The sequence below is a fragment of the Tupaia chinensis genome, unplaced genomic scaffold (assembly GCF_000334495.1).
Source record: "Tupaia chinensis unplaced genomic scaffold, TupChi_1.0 Scaffold000215_1, whole genome shotgun sequence".
NCBI classification, from domain to species: domain Eukaryota; kingdom Metazoa; phylum Chordata; class Mammalia; order Scandentia; family Tupaiidae; genus Tupaia; species Tupaia belangeri.
Genome location: NW_006159690.1, coordinates 1,427,105 through 1,454,810, shown reverse-complemented (window position 1 = coordinate 1,454,810; position 27,706 = coordinate 1,427,105). Strand labels below are relative to the sequence as shown.

At 41.8% G+C, this 27,706-nt stretch overlaps 1 protein-coding gene across 5 annotated transcripts in view; it reads right to left on the bottom strand.

Moving 5' to 3' along the window:
- PATJ (PATJ crumbs cell polarity complex component) overlaps positions 1-27,706 on the bottom strand; it is a 385,928-nt gene that overhangs the window by 81,027 nt on the left and 277,195 nt on the right. For all 5 annotated transcript variants that reach the window (XM_006147509.3, XM_006147510.3, XM_006147511.3 and 2 more), the window contains 3 exons: positions 21,838-21,924; positions 17,234-17,351; positions 12,664-12,797 (listed from right to left, as the gene is read on the bottom strand). In XM_006147509.3, coding sequence (XP_006147571.1) covers positions 12,664-12,797; positions 17,234-17,351; positions 21,838-21,924 — 339 coding nt within the window. The remainder of the gene's footprint in view (positions 1-12,663; positions 12,798-17,233; positions 17,352-21,837; positions 21,925-27,706) is intronic.

Here is a 27,706-nt window from a genome sequence, read left to right as displayed (position 1 = left end):
GCTATGTCGCTGGACTCCCACATAGTCGACCGCGGTTCGTGTCCCGGACCCGGTGGCTTAAACTCACGCCGGGCGCGTGTGTGTACGTGCCCAAGATCCCGAGAGGAGAATGGAGGAGAAGGGATTGCGTCGTGACCATCCCTCCTGGGGGGTGATTTCTCGCTTTCTATCTCTCTGTCTCTGTCTGTCTGGCGAGCGCACGCGCCCTATAGCAAAAACCTCTCAACCCCCCCCCCCCAAAAAAAAGCCCTGAAGGACTGTTGCTGTAGAAGAGAAGTTACCCAGAGTCACAGTTTTCATATTATACCTGAAGTTACAGTTTTAAATCTGGATCATCTACTCTGCTCACGAATAAATGAGTTAATTGCACAGATTTTTCTGAGAACCTCAGGGCATAGTCATACTTCAATTAGTATTTACAAGTCTCTGCTAACAAAGAAACTAGAAGATAAACTACATATCCTAAGATGCACCTACAGAAGAAGAAAATGGATCATAAAGTTCAGCATCTTATTGCAACACAGAAACATTCTCATGTTAAAAACCATTGGTGACATAAATGAGCACTAAATCAGCAATAGAGGTTCTTTTTTTTTTTAAAAAAAAGAATTATTTTATTTAACTTTATTTATTATTATTATCATTATTATTTTTCAGTTTGATCAGAGAGAGACAGAGAGAGAGACAGGCAGTGAGAAAGCAAGCCACCAGGTCTGAGACTTGAACCGTGGTCGGCCATGTGGGAGTCCAGCACCTTTAACCACCATGCCACTTTTTGGCCCCAATAGAGGCTCTTTTGACATAAAAGTAAGGATGACATTCTCAATTACACTGGAAGAAATAATACCATGTGTGTGTATGTGTGTGTGTTTTATTTTTGGTCAGAGGGTGCATGTACTTGCTAGAGAGAGAGAGAGAGAGTGAGAGAGAAAGAGGGAGAGAGAGAAGGTGAGAAGGCCCCCCACCCCCCACATGAGATGGTCATGCCACAATCCTTTCTCCATTTCTCTCTCCTTTCAGATTTTGGGTGTGTATGCACATATGCCTACCATGTTTTTCAAGGAGCTGGGTCTAGGACTTGAACTGCACTGTTGGCTGTGTAGAATCCAGCCATCGGAACCACCATGCCATTGGCTAGCCTATGTGTGTATTTTAGTGCATGGACTATGCAGGTAAACGTCAAGTTCAAACTTAGGGATTGCAAACTCTTGTCCACTATTTATAGGGAACCAATATGCGAAAAGAAAATCACAGCAATAAAACAGCTAACATAAGAATTGCTGTGAAAATTAAAAAATGTTTTGTATTTCAAGACTAAAAAGCCTTTTCTTCTTAAGCTCAAAAAAAAGAAACCATTTTATATTTACTTAAAATAAAGTTCTTGTGCCAAGTCTGATTTAACAAAAAGTTGATACTCATCGATATGAACATAATTTATCATACTGAAATATAGATTTATTTTAAGGAAATGGGATAATATTTGCATTATATTTTATAACTCTCTATAGTTCCATCTGGTCCTTATTTATTTAAATTTTACTCAGCCTGCATAATATTTTTGCTTACAGTCATATTCCTTAAGATCAGAAATGTCCAAATCTGGAAATTTAGAAGGGCTATTCGTTAACATTCTTTCAGTGTGATTCATAGACTTTTTGCACACTCTGCATTCATTTTAAAATAAAGCTAAGGTAATAAGATGTTTTGTATAAAAATACATGACTTAAGCAATAACGATAAAAGGAGCTTGGCTTGGGGGATTACAAGCCAAAGCAAACCACACTCCTCATGAAACAGACTGTGTGGAGTTCATGTGAAGGGGACTAGCAAAATAAAACACTTAATCAAATGTAAAATAGCCTTCAATTGTGCTTGCTTAAAAAATATCCAGTGGTTTAAATTGCTGCAGTTCTACATTTAAATTGTCAAAAGCAGTAAAGGTAAATGATAGCAGGCCACACGGTGAAGGGTTAGATGAGGTCACTTCAGACCCACCGTATGGTTATAGCTAAAGGGCAGGTATTCTCACCTCCATTTCTCGATGGATAAAATTGCCATATCTACTCAAAAGGGAGATCTTTCAACCTCGACAGTTCTTTTCAATTGTTCTCTTTTTTGGAGTTTTGTGTTGGTAACAGGATACATGGACTTGCCAGAGAGAGAGAGACAGAGGGAGAGAGATGGAACGGGAAAGTAAGCAAGCACCCCGCCCCCCACCAAAAAAAAAAAGGATGGCCATGCCACAATCCTTCTCCATTCCCCTTTTGGGATTTTGGGCACACGCACACACACGCCCATTGTGTTCTTCAAGCCACCAGGTATGGGACTCAAACCACACAATCGGCTATGTGGATCCAGCTGCTTTAACCACTATGCCACCAGCTAAGACCAACTTTGGTAGCTCTCGGTAAAGCACCTGCCCTTTAGAACTTCTGTTTAATTAAAGAATGAATTAAATTGATACTAAATCAAGGGGTGAAAATAATAAAGATTTGCAACTTGAAGAAATAAGATTTTAAATATGACATCCCCAGGCCTTTTCATGGTTGAAAATACCCAGGGCCAGCCCCATAGTCTAGTAGTTAAAGGGAGCCAGCTCTCACTTTAACTGGCTAGAGTTAGTGAACAGCTGATTGCTGTTCAGTTCCTGCTCTGGAGGTTTGAGAAACACACTGGGCATGTGTGCCCCAAATCCCAGCAAGACAGAGGACTGGAGGAAAATGGATAACAGAGGTACCGGGCCCCAATGAAGGGTGTTTTCTCTCTCTGCTTCCTCTGGTAAGTGCACTCAGACTCTGGCAATTTTTTTTAAAAATAGAGTATCTTGGGGTGGGCAGTTGGCATGGTGGTTAAGGTGCTGGATTCCCACATGGGTGACCACTGTTTGAGTCCTGGACCTGGCAACTTGCTTTTTCTGTCTTAAAAAAAAAAAGGGGGGGGGGTCAGCAGGTGGTGTGGTAAGTGTGCTGGACTCCCACATGGCCAACCAAGGTTTAAGTCCTGGATCTGGTGGGCTACTTTCTGACCCCCACACTCCACTGACTCTGTCCCTCTCTGGTCAAATTAAAATGAATAAATAAAGATAAATAAAATAATTCTTAAAAAATAACAAAGAAAACTAACTAAATAAATAATTATAAGAAAGTCTTAAAAAAGGGTATCTTGGGACCAGCAGATGGTTTGGTCCCTAGACTCCCACATAGCTGACTGAGATTTGAGTACCGGACCCAGAGGCTAAAAACTTACACTCAGCTTGTGTGTGTGTATGCCCAAAATCCCAAGAGGAGAATGGAGGAGAAGGAACTGAGGTGTGCACATCCCCCTGAGGGGTGATTTCTTGCTTTCAGTCTCTGTCTCTTTCTGTCTCTCCAGTAAGCACATGCACCCTATAGCAAAAATTTCTAAAACAAACAAACAAACTAGAATTTCTAAATGTTAGGATCTACCTGGAAATCCATTGACCTAATTTACAATAGGAGAATTATTATCTCAGAAGGATAATGTAAGTATAGAAACTAGGGCTTATATTTTTAAACTTTCATTTGTCAAAGTGATAATAATCACTAATTTCATAAAACAAATACATAAATCATAATAATCTGCACTTACTTTGAAGTTCTAAGAAATTTGTGAGATGGGAATATATTCAGAAAGTTGTTTAATTTTTAGGGGGCCTATAGAGGGCATGTGCTCACCAGAAAGAGACAGAGAGAGAGAAAATGAGAAATCACTCCCTAGCAGAGATAGCCATGCTCAGTCCCTTCTTGAACCATGGTTGACTACGTGGGAGTCCAGTGACATATGCCAACTGCTGGTCCCAATAAAAAATTCTTAAAAAAAGAAAAAGAGAGTGGTCAATGCTCCTCCTTGATTAAAATACAAAGCTTAATCATAATACCCTTACAGAGTATCTACCTGGCCTTTGCCAAATTATCTCATGGGATGGGGCAGTCACTACCCTCCGGCAGTTCATTCAACCTCTGGTCAGCTGATGAATAAAAGAATAATTTGGAATCTCTTTTTCATGAGCCCCTTGGGAGCACAAAAATAAACCTAAGATACGTGCAGAAAGTCATCATTGTCTCTCTGGTCTTCCCTTCCCAACCTGTGCAATCTTTCTCAAATGATATGGCTTCAACACTGCCCAGCAATGTACTGGATAGTCACGCTGCAGTTAGTATGAGCAGAAAAGCTTCCGGTCAGATCTAACAGCAAGTACAGAAGTCTTGCATGGAGTGGGAGTAAGACTCAGTAGAGGAGCTGAAGCAGTTCCTCGTGGCTGGAATTCAGAGAAGCACAGGGGCTGGAATGTGCAAGGCACTATGTGAAGGTACTGAAGATACAAAAGGAGACAGAACTCAGGCTCTGGTGGATGAGATGGGTAACTCTCTAGAACTTCCTTTTACGGATGACACATTGCGGTACTGCAAGAAGGACCCACATAATGTGGCTTTGGAGTGAGATTGCCTGTTTAAACCCCAACTGGACCGACTGGTAGTATTATGTGTTTGGAGAAATTACCCAACCTATCTGTCTTCATTTCCTCATCTGTAAACAGGGACAATAGTACTACCTCGCCTACAGGGCTGTTATGAGGATTAGATGAGATGATGCATTATTACATACATATTAAGAACAGTGCCTGAATCATTTTTTTTTCAAAGTTGGATACTGAAAAAAACTATATCTAATTGTCTAGAAACAAAGTCATGTTTTATTGTGCAGGTAATAAACAAAGACACAGACGAAGACAGCTCAGGGCCTACTTTAATACAAATGTTCATTAATAATTAAGAGAACTTACCAAAGTATAAATAGACACTGGGTAAAGTACCCCCCCCCCTTTTTTTTAAATGCAAAGTGCTTTATTTATTTATTTATTTACTTATTTTTGGAGAGGTTTTTGCTATAGGGCACATACCCTTACCAGAAAGATAGAGAGGGACAGAGAGACAGAAAGCAAGAGATCCCTTCTCCTCCATTCTCCTCTCTGGTTCTTGGGCATGCACACACATGCACCCGGCATGAGTTTAAGCCACCGGGTCCAGGACTTGAACTGTGGTCGGCTACATGGGAGTTCAGCAACATAGCCATTACACTAACTGCTGGTCCCAAAAGTTCCTTTTTTTTAAAAAAAAATTCTTTATTTAATTTTGGTATTATTATTTACTATTATTTTTAAATTTGACCAAAGAGACAGAGAGAGCAAGAGAAGGGGAAAGTGAGAAAGCAAGCTGCCAGGACCAGGACTCAAACCATGGTTGGCCATGTGGGAGTCCAGCACCTTAACCACCACACCACCTGCCAGTCCCTGGGCAAAGTTCTTTATAGTTCTCATCTTAATCCACCTAACAATCTTAAAAAAAAAGACTTATTTGATTTATTATTACTATTATTATTAATTAATTTGCTATAGGGCATATGTGTTCATTAGAGAGAGACAGAGAGAAAGCAAGCTGCCAGGTCCGGAACTCAAACCATGGTTGGCCATGTGAGAGTCTAGCACTTCAACCACGATGCCATCCGCTGGCCCCTCCACCTAATAATATTAAGCTGTCCAAATGCAGAGGCTAAGCTATCCTAGAAAGGCTAAGTCACTTGTCAAGGGCTCTGCAGTTAAGAGCTCATATTCTGATGCCAAAGAAGGAAGCACGACTACTCCGTTCTGTGCCTGTTAGGTGTGACAGGACACCCCGTCTGTAGTCTGGGCTCTCTGGCGACAGTCCAGTGGAAGGCAGCGCAGAGAGAGCGGGTCCCAGAGGCCCAATCCTCCTCCTTTCTCTACTCCATTTGTTCATTCTTAAGTCTTCCAATCCTCTAAGATAAGAGATTTATTTAAGTTTCTCTTCTCTCGAATTCCCAAGGCTGATAATAAAATAATGATTGGGTCTAGAGAACAGACCTTGGCGATAAAACTTCTCACCAGCAAGCAAACATTCTCTCTGAGAAGACACTGAGGAATTCAGAAATACGATACCAGCATCAGAATGGGTAAGAGCCTTTGGTCTTTCATCTGGCAGACTGGGGTGAGTCCTCGGAGCTAAAGGATTTCATGCAAACTAACACTCCAACAAGACAGAGAGAGAGAGAGAGAGAGAGAGAGAGGGAGAGAGAGACAGAGAGAAAGCAAGCTGCCAGGTCCGGAACTCAAACCATGGTTGGCCATGTGAGAGTCTAGCACTTCAACCACGATGCCATCCGCTGGCCCCTCCACCTAATAATATTAAGCTGTCCAAATGCAGAGGCTAAGCTATCCTAGAAAGGCTAAGTCACTTGTCAAGGGCTCTGCAGTTAAGAGCTCATATTCTGATGCCAAAGAAGGAAGCACGACTACTCCGTTCTGTGCCTGTTAGGTGTGACAGGACACCCCGTCTGTAGTCTGGGCTCTCTGGCGACAGTCCAGTGGAAGGCAGCGCAGAGAGAGCGGGTCCCAGAGGCCCAATCCTCCTCCTTTCTCTACTCCATTTGTTCATTCTTAAGTCTTCCAATCCTCTAAGATAAGAGATTTATTTAAGTTTCTCTTCTCTCGAATTCCCAAGGCTGATAATAAAATAATGATTGGGTCTAGAGAACAGACCTTGGCGATAAAACTTCTCACCAGCAAGCAAACATTCTCTCTGAGAAGACACTGAGGAATTCAGAAATACGATACCAGCATCAGAATGGGTAAGAGCCTTTGGTCTTTCATCTGGCAGACTGGGGTGAGTCCTCGGAGCTAAAGGATTTCATGCAAACTAACACTCCAACAAGACAGAGAGAGAGAGAGAGAGAGAGAGGGAGAGAGAGAGAGAGAAGACAAGATAAAAGGTTGGCTTAATGTATAGAAGGAAATAAAAAATATGAATTAATCTACTAGCTCTGCTACACTACCTCTGTGCCTTATCTGGCTTCCTGGCTTATAAAAATATATAATAACTAGACTTTATCGATTAAATCTAGAAAGTGCTTCCTATAGCTCTATTTTTTCTTCTGCAGAGAATGTCCCTATTTTCACAGTCCCCACTGCGGCTTTTCATTGAGGGACCCCCTGTATGAGACCATAAACATTAAAGACACTAGAACTAACTCGAACAAATGTGTGAATCCTTTGAGAACAAGATGACCTCACTCAGTTTTGTATCCTCAGCATTAAGCAAAAGGCAGCCTTGGAGTGAACACAGGCAGCCTATCACAGAAAAGCCAGAGTCGCCAAAAGCAGGCCTGAGAGCAACATCATCAGGTTAAAACGCTGGGGACTGGGCCCAGGTGCGCTCGTAAACCCTTCCCATCCCGAGAAGCTCGCTCTCATCATCATGTTGGTATTTTAAGAGGCTGGTTTAGATGGCCGCCTGCGAATACAATGGGACGCTAAGGCGCTTTCTCTCTGTGATCTTGCAAACCATCTGTCTTGGCTCGGGAGAAACTATTTATAGCAGAGAGGACTGATGTGGTGTCAAGACCAGGTCCTAGAGATTCAATTCCTCTAAAGATGGCAAAAATATCTGCTTGGACACACAACAAAGAGGACAGGAAATCCTAACTGGGAGGGTTTGAGCAGATGCTTCAGAAGGGTCAACGGTAAGTGGGACGTGATCTTTCCCACCCAGAGCCGAGGTGAGGATGCATCACATAATCAAATGTGTAGAGATACCTTTGATCATGCGTCTCAACATTTTCCACAATTTCCTCTCACATGCTCTCTCTTTCCTAACTTCCTGCTGGCTGGATGTAATCCCAAGACCTGATGGGGTAACGTGACTTTAGAGTGTCAGTTAAGTTGCAGATTGCATGGCAACATTTGGAGGGGAGAGGGAAAGAAGGATCTATACTGTGAAGAATGGCTTTATTTGCTAAGGCGCCCTCCCCCCGCCCCCCACTGGGCAGCTTCACTAAACCGACAGGCCTATATATTTCTCCTGAGTCTAACTTACGGCTTTTGATGAGGTACCTGAGGTTACGGAATAAAAGCTGTGTCCCATCTCTCATTTTTAAGTGGTGCTTATCCTTCCAAGGACAAAGGGATTTATAGTCTCAAAAGGCAGAACTATATATTATGAACCTCAAGATGCTCCTCAAGAATTTTTTTCTGGCTGCCTCGTAGTGGCGAGAAGCAGGGCATAGTACTGAACAAACAGCCTCACACTCAGGGTCCAAGCAGTGATGTAGCTCGGGGCAAGCCCAAAGCAGGTAGTTGGTAGCAAATGATGCAAGATTCAGGACCAAGAGCAGCAAGGCTCACCCTCTTCAGGTGTTCTGACCACCCACACAGCAAAGTCATATCAATAACAACAAAGGAGAATAAAGAAAGAATGAAAACTATAGCTCATTTGGCTAGGCCACACATGCCGATTAAACTCTTCTGATTTCTTATAGACTGAGTTATGCCTTATTTTTAATAATACAGAGAGACCTAGATTTACAAAAGACCAATCAGAGGGCTTTAAAAAAAAGAATTATTTAATTTTATTGATTATCATTGTTTTAAAATTTGCTATAAGGCACATGTGTTCAACAGGGGGAGGGAGGAGTGAGAAAGCAAGCTGCCAAGTTTGGGACTTGAACTGAGGTTGGCCATGTGAGAGTCCAGTGTCCAATGCCCTACGGCAAATAAAAATAAATAGATAAATAAAATTAAATAAGTAATTCTTAAAAAAAAGAAAAAGAAAGGTTGGGACAGCAGATGGTGTAATGGTTATGTTGCTGGACTCCCACATCGTCGAACTGGTTTGAGTCCTAGACCTGGTGGCTTAAAACTCAAGCCAGGCAAGTGTGCATGTGTGCACAAAATCCTGGAATGGAAGAGAAGGGACTGCGGCAAGGCCATCCCCCCAGGGGATGATTTCTTGTTCTTTGTCTGTCTCTTCCGCAAGTGCACATGCCCTATAGCAAAAGTCTCTTAAAAGAGAAAAAAGAAAAAGTCAATTTATTTATCATTTCCTCCTTGGGAAAATGAGGAAATAGACCCTTGGGAGGGGGACATTATCCAGTGCTCAGAGTCAGAAACTATCTCAATGGCCTTGGATGACAATTAGGTGTTTGTCTATATATAGTTGGGTGCTGTGTAACGACTCAGTCAACGACAAACCACATACATGGCAATGCTTCCATAAGGAACATAAAGGCTATACTACATGGTCCAGGTGTGTAGTGGGCTATATCATGTAGGTTTACCCAACCAAACTCTAAGATAGTCACACAATGACAAATATCTCACCGCACACCTCTCAGAGTATTTCTCACTGTCATTAGGTGACGCATAACTCTCTCTCTGTTAGCAGACGAGGAGGTAGATTCTGGGAGGTTAAGGATGCTTCCCTAGTTAGTGAGGAATAATTAAGCATCAGTTCTGAGTCTGGCCAAGGCCTGTCATGGGAGCCAGGACAGATCTCCTGGGAGAGACAGCTTGGAGGACATGCAGAAGGTTAATGGGGGCCAGCAGGTGGTGTAGAGGTGAGGGCAGCTGAATCCCACATGACTGTAGTTTGAGTCCCAGAACATCAGCTTGGAAAACATGCCAGGTGCATGTGCACCAAGAGGAGAACGGAGAAGGCATTATGGCATGGTCATCTCCCTGAGGGGGATGATTGCTTGCTTTCTCTCTTGTTCTCAATCCGGTGAGTGCACACACACTACGGCAAACTTAAAAACAAAAAAGAAGGGTGATGGGAGCAGGGGCAGGAGGGCAGGAAGAGAGTAATTTGGACTATTTTTCTATGCAAAAATGTGTCATGACTTTTCCAACAACCCAATAAAATTAGAAAGCATTATTACAAAATAAAACTTAAAAATACAACCTAGATTTGCAGGAAAACCTTGAGGGAAAGGCTTGCCTCTTTCTTCAATGATAAAAGCTGAACAGATAATATTCTAGGCCAGGCAACAAGAAATGTAGGAGAATCTGGGAGATAAAGACTATAGAAAGGGCTGGGAACTACACCTGGTCTCAGAACTGGGGAACCTCAGGTGTCCTCTGTTCCATTCAAGTGATAAAAACATCACAGTGTAGGCATGAAGCCAGGAACAGCAGTTCCTACCTGCACAGGCAAAGGGAGAATTCAGGATACAGATGAAAAAAAGAGTCTAAACAATACTTGAATCAGGTTGATGGAGATAAAATTCCTTTAGTAAACAAACACCAGCCTCTGCGCACATTTGGGTAGAGGCGAGACAGTTCACTAACAGAGTCAGACTAACCACCAGAACCCTCTAGAGCAAGCCAGATGGCAGGAGAGAGAAGGAATATGACCAGCAAATATGCAGGAGGCCTTAAGTTCCAGGCTTCAGTGGCATATGCTGTTCTTGAGTTTCCTAGTACATTGGGGGGATTAACGTCTATTACAGAAAAGCAGAATAGGATCTCTTTGCCCCCAATAGCACAAACAAAGAAACATGATATTCCTGCCAAAAAGGGGAAAAAATAGCCTTTTTATTTTTTGTTTTAAAAGACCATATCTTGGGGTCAGCAGGTAGTGTGGTAGTTAAGGCGTTGGACTCCCACATGGCCAACTCAGGTTAGTGGCTTGTTTTCTCACTTTCCCTTTCTCTCTTTCTCTGGTCAAATGAAAAAAAAAAGAAGTAAAAAAACAAATAATTCTTTTAAAAATATTTTTATTTATTATCATCATTTTTCAATTTTGACCAGAGATACAAAGAGAGAGAGAGAGCACAAGCCACCAGGTCTAAGACTTGACCCATGGTTGGCCATGTGGGAGTCCAGTGCCTTTAACCACTATACCACTTGCCAGCCCCTAAAATAAATAATTTTTAAAAACAAATTAAAAAAAAAAGAGACAGTGTCTTGCTGTCTCTTGCCTTAACCTCTCCAGTAGCTGGGATTACATGTGTGTCACTGCATTTGCCTCAAAAAAAACATTTTGTGAATCATATTATCTTTGTTTTATCTGTAAATCTGTCACATACACTTTATTCCTTACTAAATAAAATGTGCAAAATAAATGCCAAAAAAATCATTTAAAAACATAATCCACTGGAGATAGTAAGCAGAAAGGAGGTTAAGGGACTAGATCCCATTTAACTGACTCTATGGTTTGAGCCCCCGATCTGGCGACTTGAAAATCATGGCAGGTGAGTGTGTGTGCATACCCAAAATCCTGAAAGGAGACACCCCCACCCCCGCTCCAAGTGATTTCTCACTTTCCCTCTATGTATCTTTCTGGTGAGCACATGAACCCTATAACAAAAACAAAAACAAAAACAAAAACAAACAAAAAAAGAAAGCAATATTAATAAGAGTGATTTTCTCTAGGAAGATACTCAGGGTATTTTTGGGGGCAGTGGGGTTGGTAGAGGGGAATTTGTGAGTGGATATGAACATGGTCAGAATAAAATAAAGCCAAATTGTTGAGCTGGAATAACTGACATTTTCTTTTTACCTACCAATCCATTAAAAAACAAATAATAGATGATGGTAATAAGAATAGTTTCTACTTATTGAACACTTACTATGTGCCAGGTACTGTCCAAAATTCTGTTATAATACTTACTTTTTTAAAAGAGTTATTTTCATTGAACTTAATTTTATTTATTTACTTTAATTTTACCAGAGAAGGACAGAGTAGGAGTGGGAGAGAGAAAGAGAGAGAGAGAGAGAGAGAAAACAAGCTGCAGAGAGAGAGAGAGAGAGAGAGAGAAAGTGAGAAAGCAAGCAACAAGCCACCAGGTCTGGGACTTGAGCTGCAGTTGACCACGTGCAAGTCCAGCACCCTTAACCACCATACCACCTGCTGGCCTCAATACTTCTATTTTTTAAAAAAATTATTATTTATTTGATTTTATTTATTGATTCATTTATTTTAATTTGACCAGAGAGAGATACACAGAGAGAGAGAGGGAAAGTGAGAAAGCAAGCCACCAGGTCCGGTATTCGAACTGCAGTCGGCCATGTGGGAGTGTCCAGTGCCTTAACCAGCCTCGCTGGTCCCCCAATACTTCTTTTTTTTTAAAGAGAGATTTTTGCCATAGGGCGAGTACACTTGCCAGAGAGAGAGAGACAGACAGACAGACAGAGACAGAGAAAGAAAACAAGAAATCACCCCCAGAGGAGATGGCTGTGCCGTATTCCCTTGTCCTCCATTCTCCTCTTGAGAGTTTGGACACACATGCACACGTGCCTGGCATGCTTTTGAAGTCAACAAGTCCAGGACTCGAACCATAGTTGGCCTTGTGGGAGTCCAGCTTTGTAACCAATAGGCCATCTGCTGGTCCTCTGTTATGATGCTTCTAAAGGCTACTATGACATTGTTGATCTAATGAACATCTATAAAACAATACTTAATATCCAGATGTACAAAATCCTGATGAAAATTAAACACTGAGAAAAACATGTCAGCAAGCCAGAATAAGGATATACTGCTACTTATAATTATGCTTTTTTTTCTCCATATTATGAAGGAACACTATCTAGTACTATAAAATACAGTGGAATGAGGTTAATTATGATTTACTGTATATACAATTAAGATGGTTGAGACAATAAGATAATAATTACCCCGATATTTTTTCATATACTGAAAAAAACACACTGTAACAATTGTTAGGTTAATAAATCGTATTAATTAAAAACAAAACAGAACAAAAGCAAAAGTCTTCCATAGACGTGACACAGGGCTATAATGAGGCTCAATAACTAATTCTAAGCGGATAATTTCATGTCTAGAAACTTACCAAGGGTGTGTCTTTTCCTCCCACAATGCTGAGACCCAGTCCGGAGCGTCCCTTGGATATTTCTATAATCATTTCCTGGCCAGGCACAATGGGACATGTCGCAGGGTCCACAGACAGGGGAGCCTGGAAGCCACCTGGGAAGAATGGAACACAGAGTGACTAGCACATAGGAGACGTGGCTCCAGGGGCGTGCAGGGTTTGTGTGTGTTTATCATTTCACTTTTCCTGCCACATCCTGGGAAGGTAAAAGCTAGGCCATTACTGCCTATTCACCCAGGGCTGAAACATGACTTCCCGTGACATTTTTGAGATGAAAGCAATAGTTCCCCCGATCCCTCACCCCATCAGTTTTAGTTATACTTGAATTTTTTCAAATCTTAAAATATATCATGAAAACCAGTATGAAAAGGTTAAGATGGCTAAATGACTAGGTCCATAAAAGTATGTGTTACATATAGTGTATGTTGGTATAACAGAAGATTTTGATTTACAGACTACTAATTGAGAAATAATGCACTTTTTTAAAGTGAGATTTTTGCTGTAGGTCATGTGCACTGGCCAGACAGAGAGATACAGAGACAGAAAGTGAGAAACCACCATCTAGGGTGGATGGCCACACTGCAATCCCTTCTCCTCCATTCCCCTTCCCAGAATCTTGGGCATGTATGTGCATGCGTCTGGCGTGAGTTTTAAGCTGCTGGGTTTAGGACTCCAACAGTAGTCAACCACCTGGGAGTCCAACGATGTAACCATTATACCTATCTGCTGGTTCCAATATGGAATATTGTTTTTTTTTTTTTTTGGAGAGATTTTCGCTATAGGGCGTGTGCGCTCGCCAGACAGACAGAGAGAGACACAGAGACAGAAAGCGAGAAATCACCCCCCAGGGCGGATGGTCACGCCGCAATCCCTTCTCCTCCATTCTCCTCTGGGGATCTTGGGCACGCACGCACACGCGCCCGGCGTGAGTTTTAAGCCACTGGGTCCGGGACGTGAACCGCGGTCGACTATGTGGGAATCCAGCAACATAGTCATTACGCTAACTGCTGTTTCCCTGGAATACTTTTTTCTAAAAAAGAATTATTTTATTTAATTTTATGTTCGTATGTGTGCATGCATATATTTTTAATTTGGCCAGAACGGGAGAGAGAAAGAGAGAAAGTGAGAAAGCAAGCTGCCAAGTCCGGGACTTGAACAGCAGTTGGCCATGTGGGAGTTCAGAGCCCTTAACCACCATGCCACCTGCTGGCCCCATCCAATGTGGAATACTTTTAATTAGAATATATCATAAGAATTAAGATGTAGTGGCTGGCAGGTGGTTTGAGTCCTGGACCTGGCGCCTTGCTCTCTCACTTTCCCTCTCTCTCTCTATCTTTCTCAGGTCCAATTTAAAAAAATGAATAAAGTTGAATAAAATAATAATAATAAAAAAAAGATGTATATGTGGCCAGCAGGTGGCATGGTGGTTAAGGTGCCGGACTCTCACATGGCTGACTGGTTCAAGTCCCAGACCTGGTGGTATGCTTTCTCACTTTCTCTCTCTGGTGAATGCACAGACCCTATAGCAATAATAATAATAATAATAAATAAAATTAAATCATTATTTAAAAAGAATTAAGATGAATAAAGGATCAATAAAGTATGGCGCTGCTAGAAATAACAATTATCTAAAGTTTATCCTCAAATACCTTATACACATGGTAAAAAAACTGTATTATAAACACTCAAGAATTACTTCTGGGTCCAAAAGTGAAAAGCCTATTAAAAGAGTTATTGCTGTTTTACAAGGATTTTTTAAAAATTGTTTTAGACTGAGTTGTTCCAAAAAATGAGAGAAAAAAAATGCTTGTAGGCTAAGAGAAGATGTTTAATAACACCCATTTATCTAGCATAAATTCTTCATATGTGCGTTTTACAGATAACTGAACCTAATCCATTACAAGATCAAACTGTTCAAAATGTGAACTAGTTTCAAGAGATTCATATAAATAATAGTCTCCAGATAACATCATCTTCTCTCATAAATAAGTTGGATCATTGTGAACACTGATTCTTACACTGTGACATTATTCAGTAAAGGGCTGATCACAGAGGGCCCCCTCTGCTGGTCAGCTGCAGCTGATACACAGAAGCCTAGATGAGATCCACAATGCTCATTAAATCCGTTTGTAAAAGCAGGGTCAGCACACTGCACACTGCAAACTGCAGAAAAGATGGTTTTTGCATTTTCAGAAGGCTAATAAAGTTAAAAAAATATTTCAAGACATGAAGATGATATAAAACCCAAATTCCAGTGTCCGTAAGTAAAACTACTGGACACCAGCGTACTACCTCATTTAAGCCTGGTCCATGGTGGCTAGTACACTACCATGGCAGAGTTGAGAAGCCCCAATGAAGACTGTGTAGATCACAAGCCTACACTACTGAGGACCTGGTTCTTTATAGAAAAAGTTTGCCGATCCCTGGTATAAAACAAAGGGAAATAAACGCTAGGGTGGCATGCTGAAGTTCTGCTCTGACTAGGCAATGATCATGATCTTGATGACAAAGAGCCCAGGTGTTGGAGGGGCACACAGGTGCACTTGAGTTTGCGAGCAGGAAATTAATAGGTGGGGGAAAGTAGGGCTCACTTCTCGTCAGACAAATGCACGTAACCACGATCTAACAGGCTGTTAGAGAGATTCAATGAACGGTGTGTGGGAGGTGCCCAGTCCAGAGGCTGGCAACCACAGGTATTCACATAGCTGGCTGTTCTTGGCCACATGGAATTTATTAATCTAATGGCCTTTTGGCTAAGAGAAGTTTAATGACACAACCTCAGTAACAATAAAAAGTGCCACATTAGAAATAGAACATTAAATTGTAAATCTAATTTGTATCTCAATCTTTTTGCAGCATATGTATTTCACAGTACATTTCTCATTAATTTCCAGTAAAAACGATGTACAACATTGGCACAATTTCATGGGTGATTTTAGAAGTTTCTACCGCTTTTGTAAATGATTAGTTTAGTCTCCTGAATGAGAAGAGAAAGACACACAGAGATAGTGAAGATGGTATTTTTCCTCTCTTCCACTCTTTTGCCTAACCCTAGCCATCTTGAATCAATCTTTGTTATTTCTTTCTCCAGTAATATCCTGCCCAAAGCCTGTGTCCTGGCCCACACAGAGTCTCCTGATGGGCTGCAACCTGGTCCAAAAATCTATACTGTTTGGTAATTGGATGAGGAAATGAATAACATTTCCACAAGTTAAATTGTAGGCTGATGATGTAAGCCTATCCAGTAACCTAGTGGTCAATGGAGCCAGATCTATGTGGCTGTCCACGGTTTGAATCCCAGTTCTTACAACTTGAAATCCATGCACCGGGTCCAAGTTCATGAAGGAATGGAGAAGAAGGGATTGTAAAGTGACCATGCTCCATAGGGGGAGAAGAACAGTGCTTTTTCCTTTTGTCTTTCTCTGGTGAGTGCACAGTCACTCTGGCAATTAAAAAAACAAAGGTAGGATGATGGATTTCTGTTATCTACATATACATACGTGATGTATATTACCAAACTCAGCTGGTCTACACCCATGGTTGGCAAATTTCCTTGGGAAAAAGCCAGGTATATATACATATTTTGAGCATTATGGATCCTCTGATCTCTGTTGCAACTACTCAACTCTGTCTTTGTATAAAAGGAGCCATAGACAATACGTAAACAAGTGAGTGTTTGAATAAAACTTGACTTATGAACTCTGCAAAGTAAATTTCACGTAATTTTCATGAAATATGCTTTTGATTCCGTTTTAACCTTTAAAAACATGAAGACCCGTTTTAGCCAATAGAGCACATAAAATCAGATGGTGGGCCACAGCTTGCTGACCACATTCATCAGCATTTTATACAAACTTAGCATTTTAAATAATACCTGCTACTAAATATTGATGTGTTAATATTTATGAAAATATATCTCAAAGACAAATACCACCAGGTGTCAGGCATGCTAAATAAATACAGGGTTATGTTTTACCATTAGTAAGCATGGTATTCTAAAGAGTCTATTTTTTACTGATTTATATTGTATAAAAGCAAGGTGGAAATACCCATTATTCATTCTGAATTTCGATTTTCTACCTTCAGTCAGCATCATTGAAGCCAGGAATTTAAAGAGAGAATGTAAATACCAATTTCCTTAAGCACTCAAAATTAACAGCCTTCAAACAGCTTACGTCAACATATGCAGGGCTGAAAATTGGGTTCAATGTGATTTTTAAGAGGTATTACTCATGACCTAAACATAATCTTTTGGAGATATTAGAGAAGAATCATTTGCAAGCTTCAGATTCAACGGTTGTAGTTCTAGCCCTAGTACTTTAATATTCAATAAACAATGGGCCATCCCAACTCCAGAGTTGAGAAAAACAGTGTAGGAAGCAAACAATCTGCCCAAAGCCCAAAGCTATGGGAAGTGGAGGAGGAATGCAGAGTCAGGCTTCCTGGCTCCTGGTCCAGGTCCCCTTGGAGGGCATCAGCCCCCTTCTTTCTCTGAGGCTGCATGAGTCCATTCCGCTCTGGGAAAGCATACCATAGCCTGTGAAGTCTGCATCTGTTGAATGGTATGATGGAGTTGGTGCTAAAGGTATCTCCTGTGAACTAAAGGAGACCTTTGTTGAATGTTTTTGCTGTTTCATCTGGTTGACGGCCTACAAAAGAAAGGAAAATGAGGTGAATGTCAAAAAAGAGAAAGCTTGCAACAAGAGGAGACTTTGATATTGATGTATTGTTACCAAAACAAGGTGTACTCCAATAACACCTATGAAAAATATAGGGTGGGAGAGGTGGCAAGAGGAAGTAAGGAAGATTTTAGTCCCCATGCTTCCATATTTAACTCCACATATAAAATGCTTTGGTGAATGATGGGTCAAGAAAGGGAAGGGTAAAAGCTAAAGATACTCCATCACTGTGACATGTAGATGAAGCTGGGGTAGAAAGCAGAAAACATTTTTTTTTTTTGCTATTTCTACTCATGATAAAATTAACATGAAGTCCACATAAGTGTGTTGTGTCCATTGAAAAGCATCTGCAGATGTTCTGAGCATACAACACGATCCATCACTTCTAGACACACTCATAATTATCCAAGATGCATTAGGTAGGTTAATTGAGCAGCACAAGGAGCAGGAAGGGAAAGCAAACATCTATTATATAAAAGCCTACTAGGTGCCAGGCACATCAGTTGATTTAATTCAGATTTAATACCTTATTCACCTTTGACACCCAGTGCTCGGAACGTAGTAGGATTCAATAAATGTTTGATGAACGAGTACATGGATAGACACAGAAGAGCGAAACGGAAGACATGGGAAACAGGGTAGGGAATGAACTTGCAATCCAAGGAAAATACAGGGATTTTGGCTGCGTAAGCTTTGGCAAATTAATAATTCTAGATTTTTGCTGACAATATCGCCAATGAATGTTAGTGTTAAAAAACTAAGAAAACCCAAAAGGACTCCATGCTTATTTAACAAGCAGTTAAGAAATGTAGGTAGTGACCTGACCTGCCTTCTGGATCTGTAGTTAGCCAGGGAACCCATCCCCAGCTGGAAGATTCTGGTGGAGGCAGTGAAGCACCAGGCTGTCCCTGGAGTCTAGAAATAGGACCAAGTTAACTGCTCCAGAACCATAACACCTCAAGATTCTGCTACTGGAAGATTGTGGCTCAGCTGTATGGATCTACTAAAACACCACTACCCATTGTGTAACTGTGTTGTGGTTCATTGTTTTCAAAACACTTTCAGATCCATGAATTCATTTGCTCATGATAACAACCCAAGAGTTAAGACAATTAACTCTCTTTTGCAGATAAACCAATGCACCAATGCCATGTGACCTATTTGAAAGCCACACCTCATCTGAGGAGAAGGAAGGCCTGAAGGTCAGCAGAAGGACGCTGCACGTTTAGGGTTTACCCAACAGCTGCCTGGCAACAATCCCATAGATGTTCATTCGATTTTCCTGGATATTTTTTTCTATCACCATTTTAAAATACTGACTGTATGTGTAAAAAACTTCCTGAATTACATATTTAGCAGTGATTTTAAGAAGAGAGAGGTGTGGAGTTGGCAGGTGGCGTGGTGGTTAAGGGTGCTGGACTACTACATGGCCAACTGTGGTTTGAGTTCTGGACCTGGCGGGTTGAAACTCACACAGGGCATATGTGTGTGCATGCCGAAAATCCTAAGAGGAGAATGAAGAAGGGACTGCAGCATGGCCATCCCCCTAGGAGGGTGATCTCTTGCTTTCTATCTCTTTGTCTCTCCAGCAAGCACATACACTCTATGGCAAAAAATCTCTCTAAAACAAAAGAGAGAGAGAGAGAGAGAGAGAGAGATGGTAAAAAGACAAATATGGGCTTACTACTAGAAAAATAAGCACTAGAATGACCTAGACAGCCAATTACTCTAAGGACAAAATTTCCCAGCCTCTTTGAGCCAGTTGTGCCCAGACTAAGTTCTGGTCAATAGGATAAAAACAGACGTGAATGTGCAATTTCCTGGTCATTCTCTTAAGGAGAAGGATCTTGCTTTTCTCTTATCTCTGTCTGGAATACAGATTTCTTGGTACTAATTAGAGCAGCCAACTGAGACCAAAAAAAGTGATTTGAGGATGGTAGAGTAATCAAATAAGAATGGTAGAGTAATCAGATAAGAGGTACTTGGGTCTGAGACGCTGCAGGGACACCACATCATCCCCGAACTGATTATGCTCAGACTAATGTAAAAGAGGGACTTCCTGCAGCAATTCTGTATGTTAACTTACATGGTATTTACACCCAACTTCCAGTTTTTTTTTTTTCTCTTTTTTTTTCCTCTTAGATTTGCCAGAGGGCACATGCACTCACCAGAGAGATAAACAGAGAGAGGGAGAGGGAGAAAGTATTCCCCAACTGGGTATGGTCACTCTTCAATCCCTTCTCTTCCATTTGTCCTCCTTGTTGGGTTTTGGGCACTTATGCAAATATATCAGTGTGCTTTTCAAGTTGTTGGGGCTGGGATTTGAACTATGCAGTTGGCCATGTGAGATTCAGCTCCTTGATTTAATTAATCTAAAAGAGCTGTACATTATTTAAGATCCAGAGGAAGCTATGAAACCTCTGTGGTTATATCAAAATCATACCTACTTGTATTTTTCTTTCTTTTCAAAAATCATTTAATTTCTTATTATTGAATTTGCTATAGGGTCCATGTGCTCACCAGAAAGAGAGAGAGAGAAAGTGAGAACACAGCCGAACTCAAACTGTGGTCAGCCATGTGGAAGTCCAGTGCCTTAACCACCATGACACCTGCTAGCTCTGTATTTATTTATTCATTTTTTACATATTTTTGCCATAGGGTATGTGCATTCACCAGAATGAGAGAAACAGAGACAAAGTGAGAAATCACTCCCAGGTGGGATGGTCACATGCAATCCCATCTCCACTACTCTCCTCTTGGGATTTTAGGCACACACACAAATGCGCCTGGTGTGAGTTTAAGCCACCAGCTCTGGGATTTGAACCACAGTTGACTACAAAGGAGTCCAGCGACATAGCCATTACACCAACTGCTGATCCCTTTAGAGACTTTTCAATGGTGTTTTCTTTGGCAATGTTTGAAATATTATACATTTCCTGGAAGTTCTAGTAATCTATAAGTTCCTTATACATAAAAGTATTAATAGAGGAGCCAGTATGTGGCATGGTGGTTAAGGCGCTGAACTCCCACATGGCCAACTGTGATTTGAGGTTCAGAGCCAGTGGCTTCAAAATCATGCTGGGTATATATGTGTGCATACCCAGAATCCTGAGAGGGGTATGGAGGAAAATGGATTATGGTATAGCCATCCCCACTAGGGGTGATTTCTCACTTTCCTTTTCACTGTCTCTCTCTGGCAAGTGCATATGCCCTATGTCAAAAACCTTAAAAAAATAGTTAATAGAATAACAATACAAATTTTAGTAGCACAAAAGTGTAAATTAGTACACAGAAATGAAAATCAGGATCGAAAAAGTTCATTAGTAACAAAAAGTACAAAACTTTGATAGACCAAAGTATATAGGTTTTAAAAATTTTTTTAAAAGAATTGCTTTATTTAATCATATTCATTGTCATCATTTTATTTATTCTTAAAAGGTGACTAGGGAGAGAAAAAGTGAGAAAGTGAGTTGCCAGGTCTGGGACTCAAACTGCAGTCAGCCATGTGGGAGTCCAGTTGCCCTAACCACCATGCCACCTGCTAACCCCCCAAAGTGTATAGTTTTTAAAGAGAAGTGAACCTCGAAATGTAAGAACTTGATTTTTATTAGAACTATAAATTATTCCACTTGAAATCTGTATTTATGACATTGTGTAAGACATGGTTCAAAGGTATTTTCAGGGATATCCTTTGAACACCTGCTTGGGTATCAGTACAGGTTATGAACACGTGGTATTTTCACATGCCTTGCACAAACTGTGACACACTTGTGGACTGACTTCAGGTTGCAAGATCACCACGACCCCCTGTCAAGTAAAGGATGTGATCTCATTGTAACCTTCTCCTTTTCTTCTGGAGCCTGGTTTACGATGGACACCACCCAAGAAAAGCAAAGCTAAAGTACCGAGTTACGTATGTTGCCGGCTGGGTGCTCTGGTGCCTTCTGCTGATCCTCCACCATGCCCTGACCAGTCACCTGGGCCGCGTCTTCCTGGAAATGTAAATGATACAACCAGTTAGCAGCATGGTCTGGGACTCAAACTGCAGTCAGCCATGTGGGAGTCCAGTTGCCCTAACCACCATGCCACCTGCTAACCCCCCAAAGTGTATAGTTTTTAAAGAGAAGTGAACCTCGAAATGTAAGAACTTGATTTTTATTAGAACTATAAATTATTCCACTTGAAATCTGTATTTATGACATTGTGTAAGACATGGTTCAAAGGTATTTTCAGGGATATCCTTTGAACACCTGCTTGGGTATCAGTACAGGTTATGAACACGTGGTATTTTCACATGCCTTGCACAAACTGTGACACACTTGTGGACTGACTTCAGGTTGCAAGATCACCACGACCCCCTGTCAAGTAAAGGATGTGATCTCATTGTAACCTTCTCCTTTTCTTCTGGAGCCTGGTTTACGATGGACACCACCCAAGAAAAGCAAAGCTAAAGTACCGAGTTACGTATGTTGCCGGCTGGGTGCTCTGGTGCCTTCTGCTGATCCTCCACCATGCCCTGACCAGTCACCTGGGCCGCGTCTTCCTGGAAATGTAAATGATACAACCAGTTAGCAGCATGGTGGGGCTTAATTGCACTTTCCAGCTTTAGCAGTTAAGCACCATTTAACAAAGTTTTGGTCTACTACAAAAATGACCACAACACTAGGCATAAAAGTTCCATTCTCCCATCTGGACGAAGTCTCAGAAATGAATTCAGGCTTGTCATTCCAGCCCTTTCAGATCTGCCAGGCTTCAGAGACACAAATGTCCTTTGTAGGTCATTCCAGCCAGAGTTTCCTCCTCCTCCTTTCACACCAATCTCCCTATATCTGTATTTATACTGAATATTTAAGGTATTTTCAGGGTTTAATTCCTGATAGATTTTCTCCCTCTGACCCCTCACTCAAAGACATTTGGTTAGAGGAAGAAAGCACATCTAGTGAAGATACTGTGAGATAAAAAGAGTAGTCCCCAACCCCATGGAGGAGTATAGAGCAGTCTCAGGGGAGAATGAGAAACCAATGGGGAGCTAGCTAAACAGTGGTCCCCTAAATGAAATAAATGACGACACCAATACATCGACCAGAACGTTTGTTTGCTTCCCACCATGTCCTATCCTCTTCCTTTTTAAAAAAGTATTATTTAATTAATCTTATTTAATCACTTTTTTTTCCCCCCAATTTGACCACAGAGAGACACTGAGAAAGAGAGAAAGTGAGAAAGCAAGCCTCCAGGTCCAGGATGCGAAATGAGATCAGCCATGAGGGAGTTCAGCGCTTTAACCACAATTCCACCTCTGGTCCCCCATCTTCTTTCATTCTTTTTCATTTTTTAAAGAATTACTTTATTTAACTTTATTTATTTATTTATTTTTAATTTGAGCAGAGAGGGATAGAGTGAGATAGGGAGAGTGAGAAAGCAAGCTGCCAGGTCCAGGACTTGATCCATGGTCAGCCATGTGAGAATCCAGCGCCCCTAACCACCATGCCACCTGCTGGCCCTCCCCATCCTCTTTCTTTATAGCTAATTTACAGAGGAATTTATCAGCTGATGGTTTACTCTAATGCAGAATTCCTGTAAGTGGGCCTGGACAAGGCGGGGAACACAGAGAGAGAGGGATCTGAATGGAAGAAAGGATGAGTTTACTCTATGGCTCAGTCATGTCTGAGACACACCCAGGTGGTGAGGTCTAGTACACAGACAGCAAAGAAATAAGCTGATCTGGAAATGACAGAGGCATGACTCATCTAGCGAGTGTCAGCAGTCTGTGTTTCTAGCTCTTCGACTGGAGAGTTCTGCAAACCTGAGCACGTTATTTGATGTCTTCAAGCCTAATTCCTCATCTACAAAATGGGAAAAAAGTAGGAGTAGTTGTACTACAATGATGTTGAGAGGATTAAATGAGGTGAAATATGAAAACATTTAGTATGCGACCTGGTAAATACTACTTAATCAAGATTCCAATGATGACAGTAAATGAACTGAGCTATACTCTTTTCTGTACTGTGGGGCTGGGCCCATCAGAACAATGATTTGAATGGAGCACCTTCTCCTTTGGGGATGCTGGAGTAAAGAACAGGGGGCCATCATAGCTCCATTCCATTTACTATCACCAGCTCCATGACAATGACCAGGCTGGGCCCAGCTACCCATTGTTACTAGATAAGGGACACTCTCATCCTGGATCATGAGTCCCCTATTAGTTTACAGCCTGAGAGATGTAACCCCAGCACACAATATCCTGAGACTAGAGCCTAGGCCCCTCGGATGATTGAGGCTGTGCTGAGCTGCCTATTTTACTTCTTTTTTCAGTTCATTTATTTATTTCTTCCATGAATGAGAGACAGAAAGAGTGAGAGAAAGAGAGAGAGAGTGCAAGCAAGAGGGAGATGGAGAGGGAGGGAGCAGGAGAATGAGAGGGAAAGGGAAGGGAGGGAGAGAGGGAGAGAGATAGGGAGAAAGAGAGAGAGAGAGAGAATACTCCCAACAGGACCTTGATGCTGTGATCCACTCCCTAGCCTTCTGCCAGTCCCAGATCATGAACAAGCACGTGCCGGGTGTACTCAGAGCTCTCTGGATCTGAATGGGAACTTTGCGTGTGAAATTGCCTGGCAGAGCATCACGTTCTACTGTAGTACCATCTTCTCGCTCCAGCTGTCTACTTTATGACTTTTAAAAAAAAATATTTTATTTAACTTTATTTATTTATTTATAATTTGACCAGAGAGGGATAGAGAGAGCGAGAGCAAAAGAGAGAGGGAGAGAAACTGAGAAAGCAAGCTGCCAGGTCTGGGACTTGAACTGTGGTCGGCCATGTGGGAGTCTAGTGTCCATAACCACCATGCCACCTGCCAGCCCCTTTGACTTGTTTTTTAGGCCCAGGCTTATCTCACTCATTTAGATTCTATTAATAATTTCCCCTTCATAGGACAAAGATTCTAGAACTTCTCCCTTCTCTCCTTAAGTAAATAAATTATAAAAAACCCAACAACAAGCATTGCTCCTAAACAGATTAAATGATATAAAATGGATCAAAGTTACATCATCCCGTGATTCTCCCCGGAGCCCTTGGGCAGAGCCACATCCACAGCATGACTGGTGAATTTATCACTCTTTTGAAGCATGTTACATATCGGTTGATGTACACAGCACACTAACAGATTCAGTACTGTTATCTTCATTGAGAGTGGAGGCAACTGAGGCAAAAAGACTAGATGATTTGCCAAGGCACGTCTTCCCCCAGGGCCTTGCTCTGAACCTAGTAAGTCAAAAGGGAAAGGGAAAGTATGGTTTCCACACACGCGAGACTCTTAGGCTCAACATATTGGCTCCATTTTAAGATTCAACATTAGGTGAGAATTAATCATATCTGCTTATTTTAAACCTGGGATAGACAAAAAAAAATTCTGGTACTAGCTGCTGCAATGATCTTGGGCCACTTTTTCCGTCTTGTGTTTAAACATGAATTTAAAATTTACTAGTCTCCTAATTATTGCACCAAAGGGACGATTAGTGCTTTTAAGGTTAAGGTTTGGGGACATTCTAAGGTGGTAACTTTGCCTAAGGAGTCCCTAAGTAAGAAGACCAAAGGGCGAGCAGGTGGCGTAATGGTTAAGGCACTGGACTCTCACTTGACCAAGTGTGGTTTGAGTCCTGGACCCAGGACCTGGAGGCTTGAAGCTCATGCTGGTGCATGTGCTTGTGTGCCCAAAGTCCTGAGAGAGGGGACTGCATCCTCCTTAGACAGCGGCTCCTCACTTTCTCTCTCTCTGTCTCTTTCTGTGTCTCTGGCCAAGTGCTTGCACCCTGTAACAAAAATCTCTCTTAAGGAATAAAACTAGAGAAGAGGCTTTTAAGGGGGTAGACCTAAAAGGTAACGCTGGCAATAACCTGTATAATAATGTGTGAAGAAAAGCAGTTTGTGGAATGAAAGGTCCATTTAAACCTTAAAGGCCTCAGTGAATCACCAGCCTGACTTTGGCTATGGCCCACACCCAGCAGGTTATTGCTGGAAAAGACATGCTTTAATAAACAAGCTGTGATGCTGCAAAAAAAGGATTACAGATATCACAATGCGGCCCCTACCTTTTCTTGTTCTCAGAAGCTGGGTTTTTTTTTTCTTTTAATTACTTGCCAGTGGGCATGTGTTCTGGCCAGCAAGTCAGAGATTGACACAGAGAGGGGGGAAAACACCCTCCCAGTGGGGCACGGCCATGCCACAATTCCTTCTCCATTTCTCTATCCTGTCAGGATTGGGGGTATGCACGCACATGAGTCTGGAGAGTTTTTCAAGCCACTAGGGCCAGGGTTTGAACTGCATTTGGCCATGTAGGATCTGGCTGGGTCAAACACTAGGCTATGAGGTCAGCCCTCCCTTGAGTTCCTAGTGTAAAGATTAGGGACAGCCAATCAGAGGCCTGCATTATTTTAAATGAGCCAATGTAAGTGCTTGACAAGCAACTTGTAACCTCCCCTCTTCTGCCTTTTTGTCTTATGTAAGCCAGTTTTCTCAGTCCTCATTTCAATGAGTACCCATCTGGGAAACCAAACTTTGCTCATCTGGGAGATGTGCCTTACCAAAGTGAGAACCCCACCCCTCTCCACCACCCCCCCCCCCCCCCAAAACGCCACACCACAGACTCAGAGAACAGTCAGAGCAGCATGTGGTTCGGGAAGCTGTGGGATTCAGAGGAGAGGGATCTCAGCATGAGTAAGAAGGTCTGAGTTCTGGGCTCTGAGTTTTCATGCCATTTTACTTTCTGGGCCCTGAGTGCTCATCACTATGAGATGACTTTCTCAGTTTAGCAGATCTGGTAAACTAGTGATTCTGTCTAGATCAATTTCAAGGTGAATAATGTCTCTCAGGCAGACCAGTTTTAGGACTGAAAGTAAGCTAGCAGGCGTCAAGGTGTGAATTTGTGTTAAAAATATGTTCTTCTTGGGGCCAGCAGTTAGCGTAATGGTTATGTTGCTTAACTCCCATGTAGTCAACTGCGGTTTGAGTCCTGGTCGCAGTGGCTTAAACTCACTCCGAACGCGTATGCGTGCATGCCCAAGATCCCCAGAGGAGAATGGAGGAAAAGGGATTGCAGCGTGGCCATCCCCCCTTGGGGTAATTTCTCGCCTTTTGTCTCTCTGTCTCTGTCTTTCTGGCGAGCGCATGCGCCCTGTAGCAGAAACCTCTCAAAAAAAAAAAAGTTCCTCTGTTTTTGCTGTATTTGAGTTCGTGAGGCTACTCTGCCTGTTACCCTTGAGTCTCTATATTATCTTTGCTTACCATGCAGAGGGGAAAAGAACGAAAGAAGGAGCCAAAAGCTTTTCTCTTGAGATATTCATGAAGGGAGCAGACTTGATTGTAAAACTACCGTCTGAAAGGGAAACTTATCATGTAGGCAAATCTCAAGCACTTTTCAGAAACACAAGATACAAGGAACAAAGAGCTGTAAAAACTGCTACATATTTGAATGCACTTGAACTCTGCCATTGGCAGTTTGCATACGGTCACTAAAGAGAGGCCCTGCTGCTTGCCTTTGCAGGGAGTTCCTAGATTTGGGTCTGAAACAGAAAATAAGATTCACACACTAACATCTGCTCCCAATAGCCAGCCCCAAGCCCAGTGCTTCTTGATGGAGTGCAAATTGGGGGTAAAAATGCATTTTGAGCATGTAGTTCGTTCAGGACCTTTTTTAAAGAATGAGCAAGATATTGCACCTGGGAATTTCAGCCTGGAAGTAAGACCTAACAAGAAGCCTATGAGCATTAGAAACACATTTAAAACTATTTTTCCAAACTTAGATGCCAGTGCTTTAAAAATACTTAGGAAATATATATATTTATTTATTTTTCTTGGAGAGGTTTTTGCTATACGGCGCGTGCGCTTGCCAGAAAGACAGAGAAATAGAGAGACAGAAAACAAGAAATCACTCCCCGGGGAGATGGCCATGCTGCAATCCCTTCTCCTCCATTCTCCTCTTGGGATCTTGGACATACACATACATGCGCCAGGCATGAGTTTAAGCCACCAGGCCTGGGACTTGAACCGCAGTCGACTACATGGAAATCCAGCAGCATAGCCATTATACCAATTGCTGGTCCCATTAGGAATAATTTTTAATCATGCACATTGTCAGAATTGATTAATTGAACCTGTATAACGAACCACATGGTATATTATTCCTTTAAAAGTCAACAAGTTGGGGGAACCAGCAGTTAGAGTAATGGCTATGTCGCTGGACTCCCACGTAGTTGACCGCGGTTCGCGTCTCGGACCCGGCGGCTTAAATCTCACGCCGGGTGCATGTGCGTGCGTGCCCCAGAGTCCCAGA